General features: G+C 40.3%; 1 protein-coding gene across 1 annotated transcript; it reads right to left on the bottom strand.

The window, feature by feature from the left end:
• Nucleotides 1-384: 384 nt before the first annotated feature.
• On the bottom strand, nucleotides 385-9,732 carry tbc1d17 (TBC1 domain family, member 17). The gene is made up of 17 exons (XM_039824329.1): nucleotides 9,627-9,732; nucleotides 8,577-8,672; nucleotides 8,426-8,503; nucleotides 8,223-8,334; nucleotides 7,952-8,135; nucleotides 7,661-7,772; nucleotides 7,225-7,395; nucleotides 6,990-7,115; nucleotides 6,767-6,870; nucleotides 5,900-5,994; nucleotides 5,683-5,799; nucleotides 5,123-5,223; nucleotides 4,293-4,392; nucleotides 3,218-3,315; nucleotides 2,407-2,523; nucleotides 2,237-2,323; nucleotides 385-1,202 (listed from the first exon to the last, which is right to left on the bottom strand). Exons 1-17 carry the CDS (start codon nucleotides 9,651-9,653, stop codon nucleotides 1,038-1,040), a joined length of 1,890 nt encoding a protein of 629 aa, XP_039680263.1. The 5' UTR covers nucleotides 9,654-9,732; the 3' UTR covers nucleotides 385-1,037.
• Between the last annotated feature and the right edge of the window lie 2,796 nt (nucleotides 9,733-12,528).

Raw genomic sequence — 12,528 nt, 5'->3', positions numbered from 1 at the left:
TGATGCGGTTTTGTAAGTGTTTCTTGACTTTGTGTTGTTTTCTATGTATTTTCTTGGTGAGTTGCATGTTTTTGTATAAGGGATCATAGGGATGGGCGTTGCAAACTAGGTTTAACTAATGTTCAGTTTAAAAACCGGTGTTGATTCAACTTCATGGTAGTTTTGAAAGATGTGGTTTGTGGTGTTGTTGAACTGTATTGCATTACACAGAGAGCTGATTCTAATATTTTGTTCACCTCATTGATCAATGAGGGTAGATTGGCGAGTTTAAATGTAGTGGTATGTGACACTGGTCTGTGCTATGTACTTGTACATAAAGACATCAGATCCTGGCGGTGAGATTAACTACAAAAAAGGAAAAAATATAAAGTCTGAATACCCTGCTTCGTTAAGATTTAAACATTTATTTGGAAATAATCAGCGGATGAAAATGTTATGACATTGTGTCGATAATAACAAGGATTAAAATATTACCACATGTGGAAAATATAAGGCATGCAATAGAGTTTGCATAGGGCTGGAATGGGATCATACAGTAATAACAAGGTGCTGCCAGTGAGTTTATCCTTCATCTTCTTCCCTTCTTACAGAACAGTGGCGAGGGGACGCAAGACAAAATGCACTGAAAGTACACTGTTTCACAAGTGGCAAGCACAGATAGATATTAAATAACTTGGGAAAAGGTAAAAGAGGAGGATGGAGAGTAGAAAGGGGGGCAATACTCTGCAGCAAAGACACAGGACATGTAAACAAATGACAAGCTGTCATGGAAAGGGAGGAGGACAACATACACAAAGAAAAGGAGCACTGCAAGTAGGCTGCTATAGTGTTTAAACATCTTCAATTGTAACATTCATGGGTACTTTAAAAGAAAAACAAGCCTCAACAACGCCCCCTGCCTCTGACAAATAATAACAACAGTCTTCATTCCTTCTCATTGGATCATATAGAGTTCATATATCTCTTTTGTTTTGTTCATATATAAAGTTTGTCCATACATTTCCTGGTGACTAACAGTCCAGAGCAATAGCGCAGATTTAAGGATAGGTGGGAGCGCACGCTGAGTTAGATGAAGCAGCCGCTCCTGCCTGGGACTGGCTGAGGAGGCGTTGGGTCTCGCTGGCCTGGGAGTCTGGGCTGTCCTCCTCAGAACTGGAGGGGGTGTAGAGACCCAGAACCTGCTGCACCTTCATGGGAATCTCCTGAAAGGGGGAGAGGGGGACGACGACAGGAGGTTAGGAACCACCAGTGTTTGGGAGTAACTAGTTACATGTAACGGTGTTACATAATTTAATTACATTAAAATAAAGGTAACTGTAATCCGTTACAGTTACTGGGGAAATAGTTTTAATTACGTACAGTTACCTCTGAAAACATTCATGATTACATTGGGGGTTACATCTGAATTTTATTTGTAAAAAGCTAGGCTGTATGTTAAATAATATTAATGTTGTTGCTTTGCATGTTTTTCATATGCACAATGTCTTCTTTTGCCAATTCCAGCCACAGATTGATGCTATTCAGATGCTTTCAATTGGTTCTCCTGCTTGAATTTGCAGTGCAGCCCAACTGACAGTTAAATTGCCTCTCAAGCTGACTGAGAGATGTCGCTATGGCTACCGATAAAAGTGCTGGAAATATAAAAAACATTTCATACAAAAATCTGAGAAGGGTTCATGACATGCCTACCTCCCGTGTGACACACCGGGCTTCTTATGTGTACTGAAGACGTATTTAAGCACCATATTTTGCTTGGTACATTAAAAAGAGGTGCTGAAGTCTGACTTTGTGGTGGCTGTTCTTCAAAATTAAATTATTATAATCCTAACTCATGTGATAAAGGGTCTTAAAAGAAGTGTTGAGTACTGCTGTAAGGTTAACGCCAGCAGGTTTAACAGTAGAAATTTTGAAAAGTAATCAAAGAGTAATGAAATGTGATAAGTTACATTACTTTGATGAAGTAATGTAAATAGTTACACTGCTATTACATTTTAAATAGGGTAACTTGTAATCGGTAACCTGTTACATTTCCAAAGTAACCTTCCCAACACTGGGAACCACTGGTGTAGAGGTGTCACTGACCCTACAGCTTCTAGAAAAGCTTCTTTTTTTTTTAGATTTAGCTTTTTAAAATACAGGTATAGTTCTAAGCATTTGCTCTTCATTATAACCACTGAGACTGAGACACTCCATGGACTCCAGGCTGATTCTTATTGGCTTATGAAGCACGTCTCACCTTGCACGCAGTCAGCTGTAGGTAGATGGCCTCCGCTCCTTGGAGAACAGTCTGCAGGTCCAACTTCATCGTCAGCTCATTAATGTGCTGAAGAGTTGCACAGATGAGTGTATAGTTACAGGCAAAGTAACTCAAATGCTGTCTCAAATACACACGTATACAGTACCCACTTTTAGAATAGTGTTAAAGTCGTGGTCTGAGCCAATCAGCTCTCCTCTCTGGGACTTGAGGATTGAACAGGCGATCAGCAGGTGGAAGTTGTCACATGGCAGACGAGTCCAGAGGACCTGAGGAAGGAAAAAAGGAAGTTATAAAACATTATTTGTGAACTCATGTAGCTAGATAAGACACACTGTCACACTATGTTTGATCTGTCTCAGTGTGACGAATTGCCTCTGGCAATCTAACGTTAACGTATCTAACGTTACACGTCGTAGTGACACGCAGGAAAAACTACGTTACGCACAGAGGCGTAGTATGAGCTGAAAAATAAATACAAACATTTGTAAGATTTGATGTTGTAATTTATTTTTGTCTTTTGAAGGGAAAACCTACTGGTTCTTGTGCTTTATTGGATCTTGTGGATTCATTTATTTAACTTACGATTTTCGATGTTGGTTTGCTAGTTAAGTTTGTTTTGTTGTGTTTTCCGGTGTCTTTTTATTGCACTGATAGATAGAGGAGTAGCGCTCTTAAGGCTTTCTATTATATTCTATCTATGTTTTCAATAGTATGATATCTAAAAACAGAGCTCTTCTTTTCTTCAGACATGTTGCAGCTAGGTTTAAGTTTCACAAAAAAAAAAAAACACTTTTAAAATCAAGAAGACACCTGTAATGCCCCTGTGGTGTCATTTGAGTGTTTTTACTATTGACACGGAGTACGTTTACATGCACGCCATTATTCCAGTATTATTCCGAATATGACAATATTCGGAATAATATATATAGTATATAGTAAATGCAGCTGTAGTGCACTCACCTCCCACATGATTAGGATGTCCTCGAAGGAAAACTCTCTTTTGAACCAGATGAGAAGCCAACGGAAACAGAAGCAAAGAGAGCCGCTGTCCTGAGAGTCTGATGGACACAAGAAATATTTCTTTTTTTATATTTAGTTTAGTGACCAAGAGAAAAAGAATGAGCTGCTTTTAAATAATTAATATCGAGAGTTACTTCTTAAAGGCCCTGAACACCCACATGGTGTGTATTAAGTGAATCTGGCTGATTAGACCCCTTCCCGGGACTGTTTGGTAGAAAAGATATGTGACCTAATGAGTTCCCATCTAATGGTCCGTTCATGCCACCTGGGAATATCAGGGACCGCCCCCGTTATTGAATTTTTTTTTTACCGACTGCCAGCTTCTTCTTCATTTGCTTCATTGTCTATGCGTGTTCTTCTTCTGTTATATTGGCGTTTGGCATAACAACTTGTTGCATGACTGCCACCAACTGTTGGGCATAGCCTAGAGCATCAGGTGTGTGAAAACATGGAGGCCACAATAACAACCTAAAACGATAGCACATTGTGGACGTTTGCAAAATATATTACATGCATGCGTGAATTTTCTATATTTAGGAAAGGTTTCTCACCCTTCAACACAGTTCAACGATCGTCGGCCATGCTTCTGTACGTCAGTTGTCAACAACGCGTCACCAACTGGGAAACTGTTAGCAAAATCAAGCCCCAGTTTCCCACCTCCGATTCCCACATGAAGTGACGTGAATGATGACGTTTTGACTGGGGAAAATGTTTTTCCGATGCCCATGAACGCACGGTAAGCTCATTTAGCATACATTTGCATGCTTATCATGCATATCTACCTGATGTACACCCCATCTGCAGAAGCTATAAATGTGTAAACTTCTATACATCATCATTAATAGATTTTAATGTATGTCCTTGAGGCTACATCATGTGAAATATCTCATTTGCTTTATTTTCGTTTCTGCCCTACTTTTTGTTGCATTATCCTCACTGAATTGTGCGTAGTTTTGCCTCAGGACTTTTATTTGAATCTAATCCAGTCGGACTGTGTGAGCATTAGCTGACTAACCCAGGAAGTCACACAGCTCCGGGTCCAGAGCCTTCAGCAGGATACTGAGCTGAAGGAGCTGCTGCTTCATGGCCTCCTGAGACTCTTCAAAGTTCTGGTGCTGCAGAGGAAAACAGGAAAGACTTGTAAAGTCACTGTGCACATCAAACATCTGAGTCAAACCTTTTTGTTTTGGTTTGTGTCACTGCTGAGCTGTAACCAGCTGGACGTGTCCACAGTAAAGCTTGGTTTGTGGTCCTGCAGAGGCTCCACGCAGAGCTTTCGCAGTAGCTTACGTATGTGGCCTGAAGTTTATACTTGTACGTTGGTGTGTGTAGATCTCTTTAAGAGAATAGCAGGGCCGGCATGACTGTGTGTGTGGGGAGTGTGTGGTAGAGCGAGTGAGAAAGTGACGACGATTACCTTCGGAGCAAGTGCTGACTCTAGAGGCATAGTGAGAGAAACAGTGTCTCCCCTGTGCTTTTTTGTGGTAATTATTGTAGCAGGAAAAGTTAACCCTCCTCTTGATTTCATGTTGTTTATGGAGAAGGAGAACCAGGACATGAGTAGGGGAAATGAGTAGGGGAAATGAGTAGGGGAAATGCAACGCTACCAAGCCGAGCCACGAGTAGTTACATTTTTCGAGAGGTGCACCTCAGGCTACAGCGTAGGGTCTGAGTCTCCACGTACCTACGCACAAAGCCATGGCGTAGATTTAATGCAGAAGCATGAATCACGCTTATCACAGCTGTACAGCCTGAATGTACATAGGTAGAGGAAGGAGCAACCAAAACTAAACTTGTTTCTGACTGAAATTCAAAGATCCTTAGAAATAGAGCATTTCTACTCACCACCAGCTCCATGAAGCCGGTCAGACACCAGAAGGACTCCACCTCGTTCTGGGTGACGAACAGGAGAGGAGAAAGGAGATCACTCATCCCCTGGACATAACCTGGACGGACGGAAAGAAACAGATGCGTCAGGGTGACATGGCTATATCTGCTTGAATGATCTCGGCCAAAGCATGCGACTATTTCACAATGTAAATGCTGTGTGAATATTTTTCCAGTCAGAAAAGCGCTTTTCCGATAATTCACACACACACACACACACACACACACACACACACACACACACACACACACACACACACACACACACACACACACACACACACACACACACACACACACACACACACACACACACACACACACACACACACACACACACACACACACACACACACACACACACACACACACACACACACACACACACACACACACACACACACACACACACACACACACACACACACACACACGCCCGGGACCCCCATGACACAGACTCTTACTTATTGTTTTTCAGTACTGGTGCACCTGTTTGCCAACAGTTCAGACATACATACCAAGATCAAAGTTGTACATGCAGTATGTCATCAGCACATCATGCAGCAGAGTCAGTCCTGGATTGTCGTTCCCAGAGAAGAACGTATTGTGTCTGTCTGTCCTGCTGACGTCTCTCTCTGTCACAACAGAACAAAGACACTTTAAAGTTCAACATCTATAGCAGCTGTCTGATACCATGAACACATCTTCGGTTTTATGACGGATTGCGGGGCTGACCTATCAGGCTTCTGTATCCTCTGAGGAGGGAGTTCCTCATCTCCTGCTCTTCACTGACGGACTTCCACTGCACCTTCATTCTAAAGTACTCGTCCCTGCAGACACAGAAAGGAGTTTAAGTAGCTGACTGCCTTAAAGGTCCCATGACATGGTGCTCTTTGGATGCTTTTATATAGACCTTAGTGGTCCCCTAATACTGTATCTGAAGTCTCTTTTCTATAGACCTTAGTGGTCCCCTAATACTGTATCTGAAGTCTCTTTTCTATAGACCTTAGTGGTCCCCTAATACTGTATCTGAAGTCTCTTTCCCGAAATTCAGCCTTGGTGCAGAATTACAGCCACTAGAGCCAGTCCCACAATGAGCTTTCCTTAGTATGTGCCATTTCTGTGTCTGTAGCTATTGAGGAGGAGAGGGGGGGGGGCAAGGTGGAGGGTGGGGGTGTGGCCTTGACCAACTGCCACTTTGCTCGTTTGAAAGCCATGATGTCTCTCTCTCATGGGTGGGCCAAATTCTCTGGGCGGGCAAAGCAGAGAAAGGCGAGGTAACCTTCCAGATCGGCCCATCTGAGCTTTCATTTTCTCAAAAGGCAGAGCAGGATACCCAGGGCTCGGTTTAGACCTATCGCCATTTCTAGCCACCGGGGGACCACAGGCAGGCTGGGGGAACGCAGATTAATGTTAAAAAACCTCATAAAGTGACATTTTCATGCCATGGGACATTTAAAGGAATAGTTGGGACATTATACAGAGTTAGAGGAGAAGATCGATACCACTCTCAGACAAATAAGCACATTTCCCAAAATGTCAGCCTATTCCTTTAACCATCAAAAAGCATAGAAGGAGCTGTGCAGTAATAAAATCACTAACGTCTTGGCCCGCAGAATGTCCTCTCTTTCCTTGAAAGTGCTGTTCCATGGATAAAAGCCAAGGAGGAACTTCCATACCTCCTTCCTCAAGGATGGTATGACACCCTGCAATGAACAAGAATGGCATAAAAGCACACATACATCAGGTAGATAGAGGGTTGAAAAAGGAAACAAAGTATGTCTTTCACATAGGAGGTATACTGTCACTGTATTTACTGTCTCACCCCTCTGAATATGAGCTCTTTGATGCTCTCTGGGTTTTTCACTCGCCCCTCTGGGTCCAGAAACTCTTCCCATTTGTCCAGCGGTTCTCCCCTGGTTACGTCTGGTCTGGGACCAAGCTCTACCCCCTTAATGAAAAATTATCACGTCTCTTAACATTATGACAATCTGTAGTCTTTATGTATTAGACACGACTGTGTGCTTTAAATTGTTCTTTTTTGTTTCCTTTTTCCTTACACAGTTGATGAGTTCAAAGCCGGGCTCTTCATCAGACTGCGGGGGCAAACTAGGATCCTGAGCAGTTCGCAGGTGAGTGGGGGACCCTGGAGGCCGAAGTGCCGCCCTGAAGAAATTGGTGACTTTGGAGAATCCACCAAATGTAGTGGCATATGGGTCCTGGATAAATCTCTGTGCAGGTAGAGAGAGGACAGGATCACAAACAAGAAAAAAAAAATTTTTTCACATTGAGTGAGAATAGTAACAAGCTTGATAGAGTTCATATACTCCCAGTGATTGTGAGTGGAGGTTAGGAGTGGCAACTTCAGTGAATAGATTGTACATTTGCAATCCAATACAGAGTATGGGCTGGAGTGGGACTTTGATCAGTGAGTCATTGGTATTGATCAACAAGCTAATAATAAAGATTTGATGATCAAAAATAAAAGAAAATTACCGAAACAAGATCCGAGCCTCCGTCATCGAAGAGCTGCAGCTTATCGAAGGACTGAGACAGAGCTCCAGAGTCATGAGGGTAAGCGAGGAAGAGCCGCCCTTCAACCGGCGACCTGGCGATACCAACAGAAACCGCGTGATATTTTCCATGCTCATGTGATTTGTCAATAAAGATGTAAACAGCTCTGTCGGAGATTGTACATCAGCTGCTTCAACAACAGCCATTGGATAAATTCTAACATGTTACAACAAGACAGAAACTGCTGCTAGAAATTAGGGTGATGATACATACTGGTCCAGGATGATGTAACGTTGCAGGGCCCTAAACAGCTCCCTGGTTCCTCCTCTGTGGAAGTGCAGAGCGGGCAGCGGGTGGCCCCCTCTACTAGTCAGCACCAGGAAGTTTCGGCCCAAGGAGAACCGAGCCCTCCGAAGAGAGTATAACTCTGACAGAGGCAGAGAGAACGACCACTGACCTGCAGGCGAAATAGGCGACATTTGGTTCCATGCACCCTTTGTGGAGGTTAACTATTTGCCCAAAGTGACAGATATGTAAACGGCACCTGAGTCTTTGACTGGGACGTGTTCTCGATCTTTCTTCACCGTGCTGATGACTGCCCAGTCCGGCTCATACCCAGGATCAAAGTTTGTATCGTCCTCCCCTCCTTCTCCATCCTAATTAGGATGAAGTGGTTTCATGGAAATTATATTTAAGGTAGAAAGAAAATACTCTTATTGTTTTCATGTGTAGCAGATGATGACTGACCTTTTTGGTGTAGAGTACAGCGGGGGCACTGCGACCCTCATCCTCAAGTGGGCTCCACTCTAAAGCTGGCACACCAACCTAAAACAAGCGCATGGTTAATATGGTTTGATTTCCCTCTTTGTATCTGAACAACTCACACAGATTTGCTTACCCGCTCTACAATTCGGATGAACCCTGGGATGGTAGTGTCCTGGTTGCTCCTCTTGGCATTTGTGTGGAGGTACACTCCCTCCTTCTCAAATATCAGCTGAGGGAGGAGAAAGAAAACCCCACATAAATGCATCCAAGTCAATCAGAAAATTAAATAAAGATGTAAAGATAAATAAATATCTTCAAGAGAATCTTCAAGAGTTCCAGTAAATAAAATAAAGCTAGGATGGCTCACATGTTTGGTAAGTGATAATTACAGTATTTTCATCAACTATTAATCTGCTGCTGACTTTCTTAAATCCTATTTTTTCCACTGCACAGCTTTAGATGAGATCTTCAAATCGCTTGTTTTGTCCGACCAAATATATTCAGTATACTATATGACAAAGAAAAGCAACAAATCCTCACGTGTGTGAAGCTCATATATGGGATGGTCTCTGGCAAGATGGACTCTGGCTTGTGTTACAATTATGTTATATGGCTTAACTACCATCTGAATATGGTGAAAATAAATCAGGTCATCTGTATGATATATAACATTACTGATCACATAAAAACAAAAGAATAAGCCTAGGCCTAAAGTGGCACATCAGCTATAACCTGTGGCAGGCTAGTGAAATCACATAACAAAGAGCTTGTAAATGCCTGAAGCATATCATGTGATTTCGGTGTGTCAGATCAATCCTCGGTGAAGACAAGACAAGCAGATACGAAAACAGGTATGATGACCCAGTATCGACTCACTTTGCTGGCTGGCAAGTTGTAATATCTGTATGGTTATAGATACCGCTATCGTCGAGCTACACAACAGAGTCCGACATCTTGTATCCAGCCAGATGAAAACACATAGCTGACAGTGTGCTTTACTTTATCGAGCGTTATTCGAGAACCGATAGCTAGCTTCAAGTATTTACAATAAGCTATCACTGACAGCAAGCTCGAGTGGTTTCACCCACAATGTCCCAGTCGAGATATAGGAGAAAATGTCAACATCCACAAATTAAAATACTGACAGTTAGACATTGTTAGAAAAACAACAACCTGTGAATACCTTGTATTCCTCAACGGTTTCCTCCATTATTCCCGTCACCTCTGTCTCGACTTCGTTTTACCAAAATAAATTACGTCAGACTTCCTGCTTCTGGATAGCCCCGCCCCTACAAGAGACGCCAAGGCAGGACCGCGAGCCAATCAGACTGCGTAAACTGCTTTGTTTTTGTTATTATAATACGATTTTAACAGACACTCAAACCCGCTTTATGTCAACATAGTATATTTACATGTATAGTAATATAGTTTCTAAAAAAAGGAATATTAGTTTCTGTTGCTTCAGTTTAGCCACATTTATTTTGACAGAAGCATATCACAAGATTACAGCGTGCATACATTTGATATACTATACAGGAAATGGTGCACATCAGAATTTTTTTTATACATATAATACATTTGCCTTGGTGTTTTGGTGAATAACAATAAACAGAGTCTAAATGTGTTTACAATGTATCTATAATTGAATCTTCCTGATGGTCTTGACTATATCTTCATTATGCTTGTTATTCGGTGGTTCTGAGGTTTTCCTTATCTGAATCGAGGGTCAAATGACAGAGGGTGTAATATGCTGTACAGATTTTCCCACAGCACTGTGGAGATAGGTCTGGCAATGCGAGACTATACACACACACACACACACACACACACACACACACACACACACACACACACACACACACACACACACACACACACACACACACACACACACACACACATATACATAGATTGTAACCCACTTGAAACAAATGTGTGAATTTTGATGAGGGGCTATATAAATAAGAGTGACTTGACTTGACTTGAGAAAATAAAAAAGCAAGCACTGCAAAAGTAAAAAAATAGAAATAGAAAAAGAATACAATAAAATATGTCAAAAATACTATAAAAAAATATGTCTAGGCTACATCTGTTTTAAAATCAAAAAGCTGTATAGTTGTGTGCAGGAATGTGCGAAATATTGACCAGGGGATGTGCAAACGTCCGCAGTATGAAGTAGGATATGAAGGATATGTGCAAATCATGTACAGACATAATACAATAGATAACAGAGATTATACAATAGGGGCCAGTATGATGGATAAAAAGATAAATACTACATGACATTGCGAAATGCTTTATCGCTGGATTTTTAGTTATTAGAATATAGCTAAAGATGTCAATGGTGTTTTGAATGAGGTTTTCTCACCACTGCAATAGAATTAGTGAAAAACTTTCAAAATAAGAGCCGAATGAAGCATATATCATTGACAAAATGTTGTATGTACAAATGTACAAAGTTATAAGGTAAAAATAAAGAAACATACGAAGCAATACAAACGAGGAGATCACAGAATCATTAGATAGAAAAAAATAAATAAAAAGAGGTACATGAAAACATACATTTACAATTAGTCAGAGGTTTCAGGGGAAAACAGTTTACAGTTTCTACAATTTTAATACTTTTTTTGTTATCCAACGATCTAAGTGACTTCATTAGAAATTTAAATTCTGTGAGAAAAGGTACACAATTAGGAGATGAATTAGAACATTTCTGCTTGTGAATATAACATTTGGCATACAGAATGATACTCGAGAGCACCATTTCCTGAGTTATTGTAGAAACAGATGATATCTTTAAGGTTAAAGGTGTAGACAAAGTTGGTGGGTTAAAAAAAGAAAAACTTTCACAATAATAAAAAGGTGAGATATTGTTTCAAAATTCTGTTTACAAAATGTAATGGAAGAGTCAATGTCGTCAAATTTAGCAACAATTAGAAGGGTATATTTTATGTAACATTTTGAGGTGTACTTCCTTAGCTTTGTTAGAAACACAATACATATACGGTAGAAGCCAAGCCCTTCTCCAATTTATGTTTTCAATTTTAGATCTCCACAAAAAGTTGCCCCTTGGCACAACTGTATTCTTTCTCTGAAAAATTCTGCGAATATTGTTACACTTTATGTGCGTTAGTTCAATGGCTGTGATATAACAGTGTGCGTGTAGTGCGTGTACGACGTGCGTCCGATTGGAAGTCAGTAACATGTGACGTCAGAGCTGCAACCGGATAAGAATAGATCTCATTAGCCTTCAAATTTAAATAATACAACAATTTAATCAATTTGGTTCTAATTAAATGGAACACAGGACTTTTCTTGCCAAAAAAGCTAATTTAAACCCAAATAAAAAACTTTACTGGATTGTATGGTTGTTTGAAGATATTTTACAATTGCATATCAGCTGACCTGCTGTGCTCTAGATTACTCCAGCAGCTAACTGGAAAACAATAATTGAATGTGTACCAATTGATTCCTGCTCACATTATTACAAAAATATTAGTCAACTACATAATTCTTTCAAGAAAACTTTTTGGAAGTTTTTAGAAAATAAATCAGAAATTATATATATATATATATATATATATATATATATATATATATATATATATATATATATATCAGACTGCGTAAACTGCTTTGTTTTTGTTATTATAATACGATTTTAACAGACACTCAAACCCGCTTTATGTCAACATAGTATATTTACATGTATAGTAATATAGTTTCTAAAAAAAGGAATATTAGTTTCTGTTGCTTCAGTTTAGCCACATTTATTTTGACAGAAGCATATCACAAGATTACAGCGTGCATACATTTGATATACTATACAGGAAATGGTGCACATCAGAATTTTTTTTATACATATAATACATTTGCCTTGGTGTTTTGGTGAATAACAATAAACAGAGTCTAAATGTGTTTACAATGTATCTATAATTGAATCTTCCTGATGGTCTTGACTATATCTTCATTATGCTTGTTATTCGGTGGTTCTGAGGTTTTCCTTATCTGAATCGAGGGTCAAATGACAGAGGGTGTAATATGCTGTACAGATTTTCCCACAGCACTGTGGAGATAGGTCTGGC

The sequence above is a fragment of the Perca fluviatilis genome, chromosome 15 (assembly GCF_010015445.1).
Source record: "Perca fluviatilis chromosome 15, GENO_Pfluv_1.0, whole genome shotgun sequence".
NCBI classification, from domain to species: domain Eukaryota; kingdom Metazoa; phylum Chordata; class Actinopteri; order Perciformes; family Percidae; genus Perca; species Perca fluviatilis.
Note: the sequence above shows the minus strand (reverse complement) of the source record. Positions and strands in the feature narration are given on the sequence as shown.